The sequence below is a fragment of the Stigmatopora nigra genome, chromosome 16 (assembly GCF_051989575.1).
Source record: "Stigmatopora nigra isolate UIUO_SnigA chromosome 16, RoL_Snig_1.1, whole genome shotgun sequence".
NCBI classification, from domain to species: Eukaryota; Metazoa; Chordata; class Actinopteri; order Syngnathiformes; family Syngnathidae; genus Stigmatopora; species Stigmatopora nigra.
Genome location: NC_135523.1, coordinates 8,929,448 through 8,950,183, shown reverse-complemented (window position 1 = coordinate 8,950,183; position 20,736 = coordinate 8,929,448). Strand labels below are relative to the sequence as shown.

Sequence of the window (20,736 nt, the reverse complement as noted above, 5' to 3'; positions counted from 1 at the left end):
TTTGAGACAAATTCTATCATTTCCAGGGCTGTTCTAAAGGAAGTAGGCGCACTGCACAATGTAAAATGGATGGCAATTTGGATGAAACTTCTAATAAGAAACTCAAACTCCAAAAGGACCGACATTTGCACATTGCACATGCATGTGAAACTTCAGCGTAACAAATGGTGGAATTACTGACTGTAAAACGCACGTGAAGGACCCAAACACAAGGATAAACTTATTTTCATTATGCTGGACTTTTTCAAAAGTTTGCAAAAATACATTATTTCAATTAGTGTGTTAACATGACAATAAGTTTTATTTGAATTGCCCTACATCTTTTTTTTACATTTTATATCATTTGTGTGAATCACATTCACTCCCAAAAAAACTATGGAAATGGGTCAAGGGTACTCCTGAAATGGGGTCGATGGAGGTTGGCAGCTCCCCTTACTACCTTCATTCACTTTAAATGTTTTGTTCTTCTGTCCAGGTGGGTGTGTGCATGCCTGTGTGCGGGTGTACGCACGTGTGACGTTGATTTCAAGTAGTATGTGGGCGATGCTGTTGTAATCGATTATGCCCAAAGTAACGGAGCTGTCTTGAAATGTCATTACCTAAAAGGCAAATTTCATTATTCATTTAATAAGGAGCGTGAAGACTCTTTTTGACATCGCCTCCTCCCAACACCTCCTGCAGCCTCTCTCTCTCTTTTTTTGTGGGGGGAGAGGGGTCTATGATCCCCTCATAATTCCCTCTACTTCCCCTCTCCCTGCATCTTTGTTCTCAGTGGCCTTCGTTTCAAGGTTAAAGTAAATGGCCAATGCCTGTGTTGAGAAAGTGACAGTCAATTCCAGAGATGACGGTGACTCACCTTCAGTATACATTGTGCTCCGCCCTTCTTCCCTTCCAGCCTTTGATGGGTGTTGGGCGTCGATGGCTAATCAGCTGGCATCAGGCCTACCCCTCATTTCCCCTTCACATAGGCGCCATTAGGGAGCAGGCTTTCTGGAGAAGGCCGATAAGGACAATATGCTACTCTTCCACATACACTCCAAATCTTCTGCGACCCTTTCCATTGCGCATTGAGCTCATTTCCCAGCGTTCCTTCGCTAAGCATACACAATCTCATCCTACTTCTATACTACTTCCTCCCCTTCAGTTCTCATCAACTTTTCCTACAAGTCAATTACAGCACCCATAATGCCCTAATGTATTTTTCTTTGAACGCTTGTATCCCTCCATAACTTTCCATGACTGTTCAGTTTTTTTGCAAAATTGATTACTTGATTCTACCAATGGCCAGCTTTGCAATTACATTTTAGTTTTACCCAAAATTGTCAAGGATTATTCACATGATGTTCAGTGTAATAAAATGATGGAGTCAATCACTGATATATTGGCAAAACATCCCCAGGGTTTCTCAAGTAATGTGCCGCGGCACACTGATGGTCAGGTGTGCTGCGGGAAATCATATTTTGTAATGGAAATTGTAATATTGTGAGATTGATATTAAAATTTAAAGGAAAACAAACAATAAATCCCCATTGTAATATTACAATATTCAAATTATATTATTACGAGTTAATAGTCATTTTGGTTATTTTTCTTGATGTAGCGTGAACCAGAAGTTGTTTGGATATACGGGCATCAATTTTGGTGGGGTAAGGTCGGTTTCCTTGATTCCTATTGATAATACATTTGATGAGAATGACTATATCTAGTAATTACAAATGACAGTGTTTTAAATTAGAAGATCCTCAGCTGGTAGAGAGCCTGATATGATATTTACTTTGGGTTAAGTTAAAGGAAAAAGCATCCACCTACATCCACAAGTTCTAATCTTAAACACTACAATTGAAATCACTGCACTGTGAAAAAAATATTGTTCAAAAAACAAATGTATGGTAAAATACTGAAAGCTGTGGTTGGCAGAATTGTACTATTAAAAATAGGGAAACAGTAAAAAATAATCTGTCAAACTAAATCCAACTGTGATAAAATAACTTCATTTTAAACAGTTTTTCCAGCAAAAATGAGTAACCAGAAAATCTTTCCTATTCTACCCCTTCTCCATCCAAGGTTTGAATCCACACAGTCACTGTGGAAGTTTGTTTATTAATGTATTAATACAAATAGCACATGAACATATGCCCAACTTCTGAACTGTGTCAGAATCTGCTCCACGTAGCTGGCAGTAAATTGGATTCATTACAAGCGGGGTTTGGACTTCGCCAGGCCTGCCTTATATCACAAATTCTCTTCAGAACTTTTATGGACAGAATATCTAGGCATGCTGCCCAGTAGTATAGAGGTTAACTCGCTTGACTTTGGTGGGGGCAGATGTGGGCTCGATTCCCGCTGGTGGATGGTCGTTTTTCTCTGTGTGCCCTACAGTTAACTGGTGACCAGTCTAGGGTTTAATCTACTTTTTGCCCAAAGTTAGCTGGGTTAGCCTCCAGCAACCTCTGCAATATAGAGCATGCAAAGTATGGAAGATGAATGAGGGAATGAATGAATGAATATCATGGCGCAGCCATGGCATTGTGTGGGTCCAGTTTTGGTGGCCTCAGTATTGCATCCCTGCTTTTTGGAGATCATGCAGTTCTGTTGGCTTCATCAAGCCATGATCCCCAACTCTCACTGGAACGATTTGCAACCGAGTGTGGAGCGGTCGGGATGAAAATCTGCACCTCCAAAGTCCTCAGTCGGAAAAAAAGTGGCATGGGATGAACTCCTTCCCCAAGTGGAGGAATTTAAATATCTTGAAGTCTTGTGAACACGGGAGGGTAGAATGGAGCGAGAGATTGACAGCCGGATCGGTGCAGCATCTGATGTATTATAGACTCTGTATCAGTCCATCAGGGTGAAGGAGCAGAGCCAAACGAGTAAGCTCTCTAGGTACTGGTCGATCGGCGTTCACACCCTCATCTATTGTCACGAGCAGTTGGTCGTGACCGAAAGAACAAAATCCCGGATACAAAAGGCTAAAATGAGTTACCCTGCAGGGTGTCCAGACTCTCCCTTAGAAATAAGATGAGAAGCTTGGTCATCCGGGAGGGACTCAGAATATAGCCATTGCTTCTCTGGAGTCAGATTAGTTGGCCCGGGCATCTGATTAGGATGCACTCTGGACACCTCCCTGGTGAGATTCCAGGCAGGTCTCACAGGGAGGATGCCGCAGGTCCGACTTAGGACGCGGAAGAGAGACCCTGTTTCCCGGCTGTCCCGGGAAGGCCATGGGATCCTCTTGGAAGAGCTGGGTGAAGTGGCTGGGAAGGTGGAAGTTTAGGCTTCCCTGCTGAAGCGATTTCCCCGGCAATACACCCTCGGTTATGCGGATGATGGGATGTGTTAAGAAACAAATTTTCTGTGCTTGAGTCTTTATGCAATGCACGGTATGAAAATTAAGAGTAAGAGAGCAATCCAAAAATGTATTTACGTTTGAGAAAGAGAGGCTGACTAATCGGACTGCAGAGCAGAACCAAGTTAAAACACATCAAAGAGAAGCTTAACCTCTGCAAAACCTCACCGGGTTTTCAAGAACAACAAATGATCTTTCCCCTCATTGTTTCCACGGGGTCTCTTTTCCCTGCTGTGGCACTGACACACCGCTCTGTCCTGGGAGGGCCCCCTCGGGAGGACCCCTCGCAAGCCTGTGCTTTTATTTTTTAATGACATAGCCATTTGTTTCCCTGTGTTGTCATGTGTTTGTGCAAAACCTTAACTGTGCTTTCACGGAATGAAGACCATGTTTTTTTCTCTCTTTAAGTGTGACATAGCAATGAGGGGAAACCAAGCTAACAAGGACAAAGTTCTGCTTGAAATCATTAAAATGCTGGAAGTCATAACTAGCTATACAAGTAGTACAGAACCAATGAAGGATGGAAAAAAAGTGTTTGGAAGACAGGTGTGTGTGTGCATGTGTGTGGGGAGGTGGACTGTGAGATGCGGACAGCATTTGTGGCTTGGCACTTGCTTTACCTAAACTACCTCATTATTACATTATAATGGTGTTATTTTCCTAGCAAAAGTTCAGATTTACGCATGTTACTCTCTCCTGCTTTGGCTTGCCTGTCTCAATGTACACATTATATACAACAAAATAACACAACAAATGCACACCCATGGGAAAAGACAGAAAGGGAAAAAAGAGAGGTCAAGTGTGCCTAACGCCACTTCAAATCGCTAAAATGTTAGCTCTTGTTTTAGTAGATACAGATTGTTAAAGTGCAATGCAACTTTCAATTGCATTCGCTTTAATTGTCTGTAGTTATGTCCAACAAGACATTTCTGTTCAAAGAAAAGTAAATCTAAAACAAGCATTCAACAGCAATTGCACATGCCACAAAGAGTTTACATTTTTGGCAGCATAACGCGGTCGCATAATGTCATGATTACAGAACACACAGCCGCAGTGACCACTGTAAAAGGACAAATGTCGCTGGGCTGTAATATCATCTGTTGCTATTCTAGATGTACTACAGACTCATGTCAAGTTTGGTAGACATTTATGAGTACTAAAATTAGCTAATTCCTTAGACTAAAAGATAAAGCAAAGCTAAGTCATATAAAAATGTTAATATTATATGACTTTGTATTATTAGGCTTTGATGTTAATTCAGATCAGTCTGTTTGTTGGCAGATTAACAAAACCTCTATTTATTTCCACTAGAGATTTTAGATGGCTCATTGAGCATAATAGAACAAGGAAGAAGCCATTACAATTGGCATTAAAATAATATTAATGCAACAACAACAAAAATATTTTCTTTTAAATGTATGCTGTCAACTTGATGTGGAAATTTAAGCCTTGTTATTTTTATTGATAATGATTTAAATGTGAGATTTTACATCAAGTGCTTTCAACATTTTAAAGTGAAAATAAGGCTAGTATTCGAATCTATAATAGATGTGCAAACATAGAGGGGATGTCTAAATTGAAGAAGTAACGAAGGTTTGGTAATCTTTTTAAGATTTAAGGGAATCCTACTATCTGGTAAGTCATGAGAGTTATCCCTATTTCCTTGAGGTGATAGGCAACATGGGACTAGACTGACCTGCAGGACATTAACCACATATACAGCATGCTCCCAGGTGAGGAGCTGGAGGTCAAAAAGGCGTGACAGGCAAAAGTCTTCTCCTGCTTTTATATTGTCGGCTATTTCCCAGGTTTGAGGTCCCCTGGGGTACAGAGGCGAGGAGGCAAAGCTTGGGATTCACTTGGCCTAGCTAGCTTCGCTCAACTGGGCTCACCTTGGGTTTTAAATCCCACTCAGTACACCTTGTCACTTATTTCAGGTTGGGAGGAAGATGAGTGAGGTGGAAGGTATGCAGGACGAGAGATGGAGGGGAAAGGTGGGATTGTACTCATGGGTAGGCGGACTTTGGTGGGAGTATGAGGGCTGGGGTACTCCACTTGTGCGCATATGCACCACTTTTCTTCCAGCTGCCTACGTAAGTGCTTGTTCTCCTCACTGAAAGCCTTTAACTGTAGAGGGGGAGAGAAGAGAGTTTCTAAAAAAATGAAAGACATGACCATCCCAATATTTTGAGAGGACCAATTTCAGCTTTGATCATGGGCCGTCACTGAGAGATGTTTCGTTTAAATAATTTAATCCAATCAACCAAATAAAATCAAATTAGTAAAAGGTATCGGTAAAAATCAAAGTCAGAAACAGCATGATTAGGAACTTGCCAGCGTCCCATTTATATTGATAACTGTGGTTTCACACTTGCTTTCATGCATGTGGAAAAATAAAGAGAAAATTGCACGGGTATGTGTGTGTGCGCTCACAGCGCTTTTTCGATGCTGGTGAAAGTCACAGTAGGATGTCAATTTCATCATGAAACCAACCCATTTGAGCATTCATGAGGGGACAATTTAACACAACACAGCCATAACAAAAAAGGGGAGAATGACAATATATTGCAGGCCTTGAAAAATAAGACAAGAACAGAAAAAATGAATTAAGGTTTTTTTTTTTTTTTAAACACCCAGCCATTCACTTGGGGGTATGAGAGATTTAAAAAGTGCAGAAATTAGTATTTTGGGTAAGAGCAGGCTAACTACATTGTTAATGTGGCAGGAGAATGGTAGATAAAAGAGAAAGAAAATGTGGAAAAAAAGTATTTTCGGGCTTTGAGAACATAAAATAAGAAATTCAATGAAAAGAGAACCAAACACAAGTGCCAGGGAATCACATCTCTGTGTAATGTGTGTAAATTGTGTTAATATGCGTGTAGAAAGATGGGAAATACATTCATGTGAGGTTCCGCTAATATTAACACACACATGCAAATCTGACGACTAAAAATAAATGGGTTTCAGGCTTACCCCTTGAGGAGCCAATGACATGATGTGCCAAAATAAGCTAAAGGCGATTAAAGAGTATTTAGTCGCCCTGGCAGGAAAACACCCAATCAAATTTGGGAAAGTAGGGAAAAAAGAGGGTAAGGAATGACACTTATTTTTTTTTCCTCATCTTTGATAATGACTAATTGCAAAGCTTGCTTAGGTGTTGAGATTTTAAAAAAGAAGAAAATGTCACAGCTTCCCACCCATAAAAAATGTGTGAACTCATACTGGGGTGACTGGTGTGTAAAAGGAGTGTGGTTACACTCCATTGAAATATCAAAATGCAGAATAGAAAACATGGAAAATTACCACATGCTATGAACCTATTTTAGTATTTTTTATTTATTTGCAGCATTTTATCTAAAACAACCCCTTTTACATTTTTTTCCGTAAAACTAATATTAAGTCACCTTTAGCCGTCATATCAAGGAGGCAGACTGAGGAAAACTGTCTCACACTGGTTGTATACAAACATGTATCCGTCTCTGGACTACCTCCCTCTTGAGTGTAAAATTAGGCAACCAAATAATTTTGGGGATAAATACTCTTCGTTGATCAGCTATCAGAGAGTACTGTTTACCAAAAAATGTTTCTTAGAACAAATAGATTTCGGTCTTATGCTTTCACACTGAGTTTCAATACCAATGAACTGTTAGAAACCTTGAGCAAGGTGATGTGAGGGATCCATAACGGCAGAATGCCAAATCACGAGTACGCAATTATCACTTATTTGGGTCTTTTGCCGAGAAAACACACCTTATGGAGAAGCACTACCAATTCTGTCATACGCAGTTTCGGGGTATGATTACAATTAGGCTTTTGTTGTTGATGATGACGACAAAGCCTATGTCCAAATTATTATTATTATTACATATTGCAGCTGAACATAAGCATGCAAGTGTGTAGAAATTAGTGAGTGTACTGGCAATTCACAAATCTGAATAACGGATGCCAAAATACACCTTGTTTGATAGCCCCTTTCCACGGTGCACAAATTCCAGCACATATGCGTGGAAGCAGAAACGTGTAGTTCAACTCTTATCAGTGGGCTGGCCGCTTAAACTTAGCAGAGCGTTCCCCAGGACTCTGAAGTATTTTTGGGGAGAACTGAGTGGGCTGAGGAGTACTTTTGATTTGTCCTTCTTTGGCGATTTGTCGACTCTTGTGAAGTTCAACACAGTGGAAATAAAAAGTAAGCTCTTTCCTCAGAATATTCCTACGTGCTCCCTCTTTCGCTCACATTGTTTTATCACAGCGGGCCATCTTCCGACGCTGTCATGTGGAGATCAGCACAGCAGTATTGATATACACCCCTATCTCACTTTCTTCAAAGAGAAATCATTTACGAGGAGAGAGAAACGTCATAGCTCTCCCCCAATTTCATTTGCTGTCATTTTTCCTTCACCTGCGAACACTACACAGCACACTCCTTAACATCACCTTCGATCATTGAAAGAGGAAACGGCTGTCTTTTTTTTTTCTTTTTTTTGATCCATGTTAGACGGATGCTGTTGTTTTCTTTTAAAGCTCAACAGCAGCAGGGTTTTAGTATTTTTGTGAATTACTATTTTGTGTGTGCGCGCGCATGCGTGAACTCCCTCACCTGTTGATTTAGCATACAGATAGCGTCCACGTTGCACTGCAATTTGGTCTGCATGTCAGCCAGTCTGCTCAAATTCAGGGCCATTGAAGTTTCTTCATTTAGGCTGAAAGTAAAAGATATTTTAATATAAAAACCCTTGTAATAATAAAATATGCCAAAACATGGTGTTTGCGTGTATTTTTCCCCCATATCCCAAAAACATTGGGTTAGGTTGGTTAAACAATCTATGTAGCCCCTAAGTATGAATAGTCGTGGTTGTGGCTACGCAGAATCCATCACCATAACTTACAAGAGTATATATACATATATTGCTAGATCTTTTTGACTTCATCAATCATTAGTAGCTCACTTTCTGCAAATGTTTGAAGCACCCCTGCATTATATGGAACAACCCGAACTTTTGAAGCGTGCATTTGCAGAACATGTTCAGTCAAGCATCTTCCTAATCTGAGGCAAGAAAAGAATTGGTCGTTTATGACGTTTTGGTCATTATAACAACCTTCACAGGCCTTATTAACGAATCCAAAGATGAGTGGGGAAATGAATTCTAGAATCATTAAGTCATACTACAGTGTTACCGAGGGCAAAATGAACACTATTGCAGATTTGCAGCAAAACATTACGAGTACAAAAATATGTTTAATAGGTTTTGAAAAGAACAAACATATGTGAAAGTCTGCTGTTTCCAGAACCAGACTTGGACTTATAAATGTACATTGAATTAACGAGAGAAGATAATGGCGTTCTGTGCGGACTGCAGCGCGTGTTGCTAACGCTTTGCGCTCCTTCTTTCATGCCTCAATGAACCTGTCCAGTTAGCATTGAGAGCTGGGGGGAGGGGGAAACCTTTTAAATACTTTATTAAAGATTTCTTAGGCCATTAAAGTACCGCTGTACCTCCCCTATGTCAATGTAGGGGTAGGGAGCATGATCGGAATTTTTGTGAGCTGAAGCCACGAAAAAAAAGGCTCTTTTGGCATGACTTGAGCAGATGCACAAATTCATTGAAGTGTTGATAAATGACATTGGTGTTCATACAAGTTCACAAAACTAACAAACAAAAGATGCGTTAACAGGATTAAAATGTTTATTTGCAGGGTAGCATTAAAATGATCACTGATGTAAAAGAAGTTTAATGATCTAAGAGATGTAATTAAAGTAATGTAGGAAATGACTTTACATGTGACACGTGCAACACAGGCCAGTATAATAATAGAAAAATCAGTATTGACTTTAATGCATACATATAAAATACTTTAAAAATGCTTGCACTTAACTTCTCTTTTTATCTTTTCATAACGTGGGGGGACATGTCAAATTGAATCTGAAAGGCCTCACGATTTACAGATACAACACCCCCAAAAAGTCAGCATCCAACCCGACTTCTGTCCATATGTATCCAGTGTTTTTAACAAACAGCAAAAGTAGAGTTAGACTTCTCCATGCATACTCTGATTGATACATTGATTAGCAAAAGTGTGAATATGTTGTCATAAGAATTAAAAAAAATGTACTTAATAAGTGTTAAAATGACTAAAAATCCCCAAATATTCATGTACTTTTACTTTTAAATTCTAATTATGACTCTCAAGGAATATGCATCTCTCTGTCAAAACCCTTGATAAAGATAAGTAATGTATTTCTAAAAATTTAGTATATAAAGAAGGTTAAAGATGGTGTCAGTTCTGTATTCTGTGCCAATATTTACGTTTAATTCAAATGTGTCTTGGCATATACACAGAGAAAAGGGACTTCCATATCAGAGGGGAAAAAAGATAAAAACAAAACATTTTCGCACCATTTCGCAAAGTCATTTGAATTAGTCTCCTTTAAGCAAATAACTAATTTACACTGGCAAATGCAAATAGTTTTGAAAGCCGAAACCACATTTTCTGGAAATGACATTCATAAAAAAGAAAATAATTGACTCTGACCCTTCCAGATCTTTTAATTTCACACCATAATTATCCCACACCCAACAGCCTGGAGCAAAATTGCCCATTTTTGCTTTGATCTCGTAAATTGCCTTTACAAAATGCCTTCCTTAAAGTCCATCTTTGTCAAATCTGCAGATGTGCAAACACAAAAAAAAACATATGATACAAAGTCCTTTACAGATGATAATTTAGTCTAGAGCAGATGATGAGACAGAGCTGGAGCATAGACAACTGTGCAAGATTTATATTAGAACATAGCCATGCTTGGCGGAACGCCTGTGTAAACATCTGTTCCTGTGTTTAAACACAAACATGGATGTGTGTAATTAGCTCCTTAACCCAATCAGTGTGTGTATAATTACAGTCATTAGTGTCTGCGGTTAGCCGCCATATTCTCTAAACTAGGCAATAAACTCATCGCCCAATCTTCCTTGCATCTTTCTTATTTGCTGCTTTCACATGGCTGTATATTTTATGCAAGGCCTGACTCTTCCTTATCTCCCGCTCTGTTTGTCTGCCACATCGCTTCTCTATTTACACAAATCCTCAGCTGTGATCACAGAGTGCTCTTAATTGGAAGCACATCGTTAGCAGGGTGCACATGATGAGCGCTTCGCTCTGATAGGTTGTGTCACAGCCACTGAGCCAGTGGTACCAAGAGTAAATAATAAAGAGCTTTGCCTTCCGTCATCTCCTGCATATCAATTTGAAACTACTATTTTCTTTCATTATTCGAGGTGATATCTGAAAATGCCGAATGGGGTAAATGATTTTATAATTTATTATTTGGTTAATTAAAAATCTTATATATTCCATTCAGGTTAAACCAAAAATTAGCTTTAGTACATTAAAAAAAGATAATACAGATCAGATGCAGAAAAAAAAGTATTTTAACTCAATAAATAAATAAAGTGTATAAAAATGCATTTACGTTATGGGGATTTCGTAATTCTGATCTTGTTTTGGTATGTTGGGATGATCGTTAGCACATTCATAAATAGAGGTATGACTGCATTCTGTTGTTTTGATCTAATAATTTTCTTCAAGGCTGCATTGGCCAAGTGACAAATGACGTGTCCAATTGATAGTAGTTAAAATGAGGCTTTAGCCAGTGTTGTTGACCCCATCCTCAACAAACGGGGTTTTAATATTATTAAATGGAGTTGAGAGGTCTCAATGTAAGATATTTCCTATTCAATAGGCACATGAGATTCGTTGTTAATGAAACCCAAAATGCTTCTGTGTTGGCCTTTCCTCTATCTCTCTTATGCTTCCATGCGCCGTGTTACGATGATACGGCTGCCTTTTTGAAATTGTATGGTAAAATCTCATGTTCTTCCAGACTTACGTCCTCCTTTAACAGAGTTTTAATTGCATATTCCAACTCGTTCCACAGGTTTACTCAGTCACCTATTCGTTTTCCATAGATCCTCTGTTGGATCCTTCCCTTCCCTTAAATCATTGGTTTTCAACTCTGTAGACTTTATGTAAATGATTTTAACATAGATTTTCAAAAGATATAGATCTGCAAAAGTCTTGACAATTTATTTTTGAAAAGTCTTTCAAAAAGATTCTATCTTTTAATTAGTGTGTAAAAAATGTGATAGTGGGATTTTAAGATAAGTTGTTGGTGATAATTCCGCATGAGCTGTTGAAGTATGGCTCAATGACAACAAGAATGAAATAGGAATATTTTCTTAACGAGTTGATTTATATTGTGGTGCCCTCATTTTTTACTTGGACCTAAAAAAAATAGTTCATTTGCAAAGCAGAAGTGCCTCAAAATTAGGGGTAGAAATTAAAGAATGCGGTTGTTTTTCTCCTTGTATCCTGCGATTGGCTGAAAAGCAATTCACGGGGTAACATGACTACTGCTCATTGTTGGCTGGTATCGGCTAACAACACACCTGCAACCCTTGTGAGGATGATCGGATCAGATATGAATATGTGCATAAGTAACATAGAAATATGTATACATATTTTTTCTGTCTTATTCAATTAATGAAAGCTTCAACATAAATATTATGACATGACGAAGTGGATTATGAATCAAATTTGACTAAGATGAATATTTTGTTTGCGAAAAAACCTTTTCTATTTTCAACAAAACTTCTATTAATTGAATTATTGATTCTAAATCACCCTTTCTAACCTGTGAGAGCTAGCAGTAAATGCCACGGGTGATATGAAGCCATTGTACCACAGCCGCTTGAAAGCACAAGCGACATAATCATAATACATTGCTTTATTAAAGGCCCTTCTAATGAAAAAAAGGTCACGTTTCGCTGATTGCTGTCAGTGATAGAGACACTTTGATGTCCCTTTTTGCCAACAGTAATAAGATTTATACATAGAATGCATATGGCTGCCATGCAAATAACATGACATATCTATTGCCATAAAGATCTAGGATTTTAATACATACAGCATTTGGGATATATGTGAGTCCTGGTTATGATAATGAGATGAAATGAATTAGGATTCATCATAAAGTGAGGGGAGACAATACAAAGGAAGTTTCCATGGACTGATTTTTTTTATGTCTTTCCATGTTATTATATCCGTTCAATCAAAACCCTCTTATGCCTGCATCTACATGAACTGCCTCCTCTTTTGCTCTGCTCTCTCACTCGTTCTCAATTATAAGCAAAAGACAAAGAAAAGCGATTCATCTTCCTGTCGTGGCCTCTTAATGATATCATTAAAATGACTGACAGCTTTGAATAGTGACGAGAACTTGTGCCAGTCAAAACAAATCTGATCCGTTTTGGAAACACAGCCTGGTGATTCATTAGGGAGAAGGGGTGGAGGAGGCGGGTTAACAACAGGGTGTGGTAGTGATGGTAGGGTTGTGGTGCTTATTGTTAAGGAACGGCACGCGAAGGGGTCACACATAGGGTAAGGGGTGATATGTGGCAGTCAGGTGTCCTCTCGAACATCCTTGTGTTCACACACATACACACCCAAACAAATGGTCCTTACTGCCACCCTGCTCCCATCTGTGCCACATTATTTCTCATTGCCTTAATGAATGTAATAAATATATCTCCCAGCCATTGATGAATGCAATTTGACAGCCAAAGGGGTGGCAAGTAGAGGAGGATGGGCCCTTGGTTGGAGTGTAATCATTGTTAAAGGCCCAGCATGAATCAGATATTCAGATTAGAGAAGTGGCATGACATGCACACACAGGTGGCAAACCCACGGGGTGTTTCATTCACAGCCTGGTATTCATGCTGTTATTGTCATTAATGAAATTGTTCAGTCAGGATGCTGTTACAATGGGAAATGTGCATGTTGAATGTGGGTAGGCAGCAAAACTGTGTGTCAAAGAGTCTACAGACAAATTTAGACAAATGCAGTTAATGGGTTACACACTATTTTTGGAGGACACTTTTTGCCACTGCAACTGGAAAACATCACATGAATGTGGCATTGAGGGGGGATTTTCAAGAGAAAAATATATATATATATATATATATGGTATTTTACATCTTTAGAGTTACAACACTGATATTTACTTACGTCTTCTCATTTTGCAGTGCACGCAGTTCATTGAGTTGGGCCTGCATGAGAATGTAACAATGTAACAACATTGTTTTATTTCTTTTATAACTGTCAAGTTTTCTGCATGGTTGTTTCACCTTGACATGTCCCATTCTTTTCTCGTGTCCTGTTGCCATTTCTTTCAGTCGTATCACCTCCGCCTTCAGCATGTCATTAGCCTCCTGAAGATGTCTGACAAACCAAAGGCAGGCATTCAGTTCAAATAGATTGTACAGTCAAACTAACAGGCACTAGTATAAATAAAAAGATTAATTCATCACAAAAACAGAACATTGTCTGTGACTGTAAACTATCTAGTTCACAGAAATTTCTTGTTAAGTTATGGCTATTGATATGAAATTTTGTTGAATAGCTGACAAAAAAGAGATACATATAATTTTACTTTATTTAGTTCATACAGAAACACTACTAATCTTTATCCGATAAATGGCTAAAAATGCACGCAAATGTAGGTGCATAACAAGAAACATTTAAAGTGATTTTGAAACCTAATCCAAATCAAATCATGATCACACTCATACCTAGGGGCAGTTTAGAGCATTCAACCAGCCTAAACCAGAGTACTCAGAGAAAACCCACACAACCCTGAGGAGAACATGAAAACTACACAGAGTAAGGTCCCACCTAAGATCAAAACCTTGCCCCCAGAACTGTTGGGCTGACGCGCTAACCATGTGTTCACCGGGGCTGCTGCAGGGCAGTTATTAAAAAAAAAAATAAAGAAATCTTACTCACAATCTAGCTTATAAACACCATAAAGAAAATTACCTTTTTTTTGTTCTTGAGGTATGGGAATAAACCAAAATGCTTTAAGCGCAAAAACCCAAATGAAAGAAAAAGAAAAAAGTTAAAAAGAAAAAAGAAGAAAACGTAAATTCTACTGGTTTATGTGTACATTTATAGTGTACAACAGTACAAAATTATTTTACACGTAGTATACTATTACACCATGCACACTAATGGCACCACAATGAAGTGTGTTTGGTCTTGAATTATTTCTGACTTCGGATACTCACATTTTGTCATCAGTAACATTGAGTAAAACTTGACTTTGGGCCTTCATTTGCTGTGCAAGTTGCTCACTCACTCCTCTGGAAAGAAAAGTCAAAGTGGCAGACATCCTGTTGACTCAGCAATACCCAATCAACTGGCAACATCAAATTCTAGATCTATGAAAAGTACAGTGTAATTTCATTGCAATTTCATACTTGTGCTCAGCGACCCATTGCTTGAGATTAGACATAACGACCTGGCTTCCATGACGAAGGTTGTCATTCTCTAAATGTGATGCTGCCAGCTTCGACTGAAGTGTGTCAACCTGCAAACAGTAACATTTTATTGTCACCTGTAGGGACCAGATCGAATAGTGGTAGGTTATAGTGTGTTTAAAATATCAAATACATAAAATCAATAGAAATGTTTAATAGAAAAGTTTTTAAAAAATTAAGGCAGAAAGTGATGATGGAAGGGAATGCCAAGAACAAGGGAATGCAGTAAAATGCTTTGGGTAATAGTGAGAAATGACACAAGGTGCTGTTTGCTGACACAGATATATAAACAGCAGGATATGGTATTAGGCAGTGCTTAAGAGCAACACCGAGGATGGTGTGTGGGGTTAACAGGAATGGAATTCCAAAACTGCTGACTTTCTCATTCAGCTTATCACTTAGGACATTTTAGGTGCCTAAACCCAAGGGACACATTGGTATTATCACCCTAAAACACCTTGATATTGCACATGTTCTAACTACAAAGACTTGGAAACATGGAGAGAACATGATTTAAACAGCTTTTGACTAAAGTCTGGGGAGGGGTGTTTTTATAATTCCAATAACGCAATGAGTGTAAAAAGTTAATGTTGCTGTGTATGTATGTTTATGTTATGTATATCAAAATGCAGCAAACTCAAATTTCAATATAGATGATCTATAGAATAAAAATGCATAAAATGCAGTTCTCAACAGCTGAAATATATGTCCAACTTTTCTATTCAGGGCATGGGCTGATTCAAGCAATATTTAGATTGATTCATAAGCGCATGTAGCAGGGCACTCACATCTGTTACATCAAAATCAATTTTCTGGCGCAAATTGTTTTTGTTACACAGCTAATAATCAAAAAACATAATAAAACAGCAATGCTCAGTAAGTCACACAGACTCTAACACAAGGAGGAGTATGAGTATTTAGTGTGCTAATAACTGTAATTACTGTAGTCTCACATTAAGATCTCCCTCCTGACTGTCTGACTAAGTTGCCTGGTGCAGGGATGTAAATCGCAGCGTCGATTTAATGTTGTGATTAGGACTAAATTCCACACCATCATTCTGTTTTCATCATTGTCAAGGGAGGCAGTTCGGGGATGTGCTAGCGTGCTTGTGTGTGTGCGCTTCAGGAAGGAGAAAAGGGTAAAATGGGGCAAAAAGAGGTGCGATTGCAGGCGGGGGTTGATGGAAGGATGCAAATCTGCTTAACATTTAGATTGGTTTCGTTGCACAAATATTTTAGCTGATGATAGGGGCTAAAACGGGCCCTGAAATGCATTTGGGACTCTTACAAGCAAGACTGGTGATGTGATGGCTCCTCTGTTTTTTATGCTTAAAAATATAAGTTGACTGGTGGAGGATTTGGACTGCCGAGGCTGCTGGAGTATTCATCATTTTGAATATGGGTATTGCAGAGAGCGAGGCTTTTACGAAAAATGATGGATTTCATTCTGAAGGCTCATATGATTTTTAACTTGACCTTAGAGTGGTATCCCCAAAGTTGAACACCTTAAAAGAGAATTTACACATTATACTTTTAAATAACCTCCCAGCTACGAGTGAAAAAATGAAATAAAAAAACGCATAGATTTATTTATATTATATTGATTATATCATGTATATTGAAAGAAATGATCAACAAATAAAAGAAAAAAACAGGTATATTGTTACTATAGAAAAACATGGGGTGATGGACATCCATTCACGCTCACACCCATACCTACGGGCAATTTAGAGTGCTCAATCAGCCTACCATGCATGTTTTTGGAATGTGGGAGGAAACCAGAGTACCCGGAGAAAACCCACGCAGGCTTGGCGAGAAAATGCAAACTCCACACAAGTGGAACGACCTGGATTTGCATCGTTAAAGGCTGGCCAGAAAAAGCCTTCAAATTTATTCCAGAGTTAAGTACGCAAAAAGTGATATTCGTCTGGCTGTTGCATTCATCAGAGACGAATACCAGTCATTAGTCTTTTCAACTCAATGCTCATCAGAGCATATCTTTTCATCAAATTAATGAATACATTTATTGTTAAACACATTTTTATAAAACATTAATTCATTCTGTCTAATTAAAAGACCCAACAGGCCCGACATCACTTAGATATGCATACTTATCACTCACAGGGTCTGAATTAAAGATCTACAGGGCCATGCCGTGTGTGCCTGCATTTTATATGCAGTAAATATCGTGAGATAAGAATAAGGATTCCAAAGCAGGTCTTCGCACTCTAGGCTTGATGGTGATAATCATGGCATGACACAACATTAAGTCTTTAAGTGTGTGCATTTCTGTGTCCTACTCTTACTAATGGGAATGACGATGACATGTTCTCCATTAGACTCGTCAGTGGACCACACCAGATCTAGCATATTAATGATGCTTCTGATGGATTCTTTAATTATTGTCGTCTGCTGAAGCTGTATGGCCCAAATCTCTTTCCCAGTCCTTTCATTAAATACTCCCCTGCACGTGCTTTCAACTTGTTTATCACTGGCCACCATTAAAAAAGCTCTCTGTTGGTTTGAGTATTGCCTGCTGGGATGCAACTTTACCAGAGTTTAGGAAAAGTTTGGTACACAACCAAAAGATGATAGTAAACCAGGAGTAAAGTGACATTAAAACCACACATTTTAGCCACAAAAATTGTTAAACTATCCTTTACATTCCTTGACCAGATAATCAATCGAATGAATGACTGAAAAGTATATTAACTAAAAACAGCTCTTGGTTTATTTGATTTGGATGTATCATCCCTAGAAGTTTAATGATTGAGCACATCAGCCAGTCTGCCTCAACACCAGTCAGAAATGTGCATGTTCTTCGTGTGCTGTAGCCCATTTTCCCAAATCATTTTTAATTGAAGACTATTAATCATCCATAAATGGGATTATACAATGAATGCTTATCTACAACGTGCATTAGGTGTACTTTTTTTGCCTCGCATCGTACTTTTCAAACAGCCTTGCCAAAATGATTAGACTATTAAAGCCACACCAAATAACAGCTAGTGCATTTATATATTGTATCCTTATTATACTATTTTGTATATTAGTATTATATTATTTTGTTATATAATAATTCGAATGTGTAGTATATTAATACTGCAGAAGTATGGTGTAATGAATAGAGATGAAATATACAGATTTCCTTTGTACATCCTGAACCTCGAACCTTTGTTGCACAAAGCAATTGAGGATAATTTTGGTTATTACTTTGCTTTGACAATTTGCACTTACTGCCATAAATGTTCACTCCTTCACCTGCTTTGTAATACCTACTATCAAAAACTGGAAAGAATCATTCATTCATTCATTTTCCGAACTGCTTTATCCTCATTAGGGTCACGGGGGGTGCTGCACCCGATTCCTGCTGACTTCAGGGCAGAAGCGAGGGACACCCTGAATCGTTGGCCAGCCAATCGCAGGGCACAAGGAGACAGACAACTATTCAGGCTCTCACTCAAACCTAGGGGCAATTTAGAGTGTCCAATCAGCCTACCATGCAAGTCTTCGGAATGTGGGAGGAAACTGGAGTACCCAGAGAAAACCCACGTAGACCCAGAGTGGACATGCAAACTCTACACAGGTGGACCCAACTGGATTTGAACCCGGGACTCACACTGTAACCTCCACCACATGACATGTTTTGCAGTCTGGCGAGCTGAAAGGCACTTTGCTGGGCAGTTTATAATGTTAGACATGGGCAGTTAGCCAGTATCTCGAAATCAATTAATAGTCCATGATTAACACATCAAGCTTAACATAAGGAATTGGAAATGACTGTTGCAGGGCAATCCAAGATACAGTGGGTAGAGATTTATATGTGCGTTAAACAGCCCAGTCTATTAAAAAGTAAAATTTACAAATGGGTGAAAACATTCTCCAATTTTTGACTTGCCCAATTGATGTCATAAACTCTGTTAACAAGTAGTCCACAACACAAACAGTCTAATGGAACATTTTGTGTTGAGTACTAAAAATATGTATTTTTTTCCACCCTCAAATCACTTTGCTTCTTACTCATCACTTCCCCAGTGTGATCAAACATCTAATTGTACAAAAACATAAATTTCACTGGTCACATCAGTGACTTCAAAGTTTTTAGGAAAAGCAATTATGACATTCATCAACTTTTTCCCAATTGAAATAATTTCCTAAATTCTCATTAAGACTGCTTGCAATGCCCCAAAACGTCTACATGACCACACTAATGATGTGTGTTTTTGTGTGCATAAGTTTGGATGCCATTGATAATGAGTGTGGGACAGGAGTTACAAAACATACTTTATACATATTTAACTTTACTTATGGCATGCAATTTGTGCATACCCAGGGGGTAGCCAACTTTTCTTTGCTCTGTTTGATTCACAGCCAGTGATGTCTGGAAAGAAACAGCAGCATACAAAGGTTTTGACACGCCAAAGGGGGCCAAAACTTTTTAAATGGAACTGTATTAAAATAGAAATGTGTTTTTACACATACCCCAAAAATAATACTATATTTTTATAAACTGTTCACTCTCATTTATAGTTCCTTCTTTTTCAAGAAAGTTTGAACATTTTTTCCATTTTTGTAGCTCAAATTTGTGCTCAAATCCCTGCACAGTCGAGAGTGCACCCCCACCACACACACACACACACACACATACACACACACACACACACACACACACACACACACACGGACAGAGCTATCTAAAGTTCAGCTACTGTGCACTGAAGCAATTTGTAATATAGATTTTCTCTATAAGCCACTGTAGAGCTTTTACTATTTCAAACCCTTTTATTTTATTTTATTTTTTTACACTGGTATACAATTCATCTTCTCAAAGTCAATAAAAAAGATTGGAAGCCTAATGAAGGAGTCATAGTCACAACAACCATCATTAGAGTGTTTAAACACAGTTTTTCCAAATGCACATTCGGCAAAAAGCTCACCTACATTGAGATGATGAAAGGCAGATTGGAAACATAAGAGGAGATAAAGGAAGCTGTATTTGAGTGCAGGTGCAGTCATCAAACACAGAAATGCATTAAAACAACAATCTACCCCTTCTCTCTCTCTCTACTCTATTTTGCCATACTTGCACGCACAAGCACAAACCCTCGCACTCACAGGCACACACACACAAACAAACACACAGTTGCCCTTTAGAAGTAGCTTCCTTAAGAATTAGGAGAAACATGCCATTGATTAAATGAACTGCAGTTATTCCCCATTTTTTTATTATAGGTGACTCATTCCCGTATTTTTCTGGCTTTAAACTATCAGCTAATTGTTCAAACATCAAAGGTTTTGAATGGAAGTTTCACGAGAACGTAACCCTATTAAATTTGTATCTCTGCGTACAGTATATGCAAATGTACAATACTATATACGTACACCGTGAGACCATTTGATTTTGTTTCACCGATGTCATTATAGTGGTAATGTGAGAAGAGGCAGATTAGCAGTTGAGAACGAAGAAAGGACCAAAAACACAAGGGGGCAAGGCAGACGGCCATAGTATGGAATTAAATCAAGGCTATGAGTAATGAATGCAAACATTATTTTAGAAACTGAAAATTCAAGGTAGGCGGCCCGGTGGGCGATTGTTAAATGCACCGGCCTCATAGTTCTAGCAACGAAGGTTCAATCCCAGATTTGGATCTTCCTATATGGAGTTTGCATGCTCTCTGTGGGCTTGTGTGGGTTATCTCCAGGTACTCTGGTGTCCTCCCAGATACCCAAAAATACATGGTAGGATGGTAGAACACTATAAATTGCCCACTAGCTGTGAGTGCATGAATGGTTGTCTCCTTGTGCCCTCCAATTGGATGGCTACCAATTTAGGGTGTCCAATTGAAATGCATACTTAAACCGCAGATTATGTCGAGGGAAGACAACAAAATTTCACACCAAAAGTAAACACATACAAATGATATATTTAGAACGGAATTCACTTCCTTTAGTAATCCATTATTATTTTGCTATTTTTAATAAAACAGTAAATAACGACATGCATGGTATTATTAGTAATGA

The 20,736-nt window shown here is 38.5% G+C and overlaps 1 protein-coding gene across 2 annotated transcripts in view; it reads right to left on the bottom strand.

Moving 5' to 3' along the window:
- Positions 1 to 2,492: 2,492 nt before the first annotated feature.
- Positions 2,493 to 20,736, bottom strand: part of LOC144209964 (uncharacterized) — a 73,790-nt gene continuing 55,546 nt past the window's right edge. For both annotated transcript variants that reach the window (XM_077736546.1, XM_077736547.1), the window contains 6 exons: positions 14,656 to 14,765; positions 14,464 to 14,538; positions 13,525 to 13,618; positions 13,406 to 13,446; positions 7,944 to 8,046; positions 2,493 to 5,473 (listed from right to left, as the gene is read on the bottom strand). In XM_077736546.1, the coding sequence (XP_077592672.1) occupies positions 5,258 to 5,473; positions 7,944 to 8,046; positions 13,406 to 13,446; positions 13,525 to 13,618; positions 14,464 to 14,538; positions 14,656 to 14,765 (639 nt within the window). In that variant the 3' untranslated portion in view covers positions 2,493 to 5,257. The remainder of the gene's footprint in view (positions 5,474 to 7,943; positions 8,047 to 13,405; positions 13,447 to 13,524; positions 13,619 to 14,463; positions 14,539 to 14,655; positions 14,766 to 20,736) is intronic.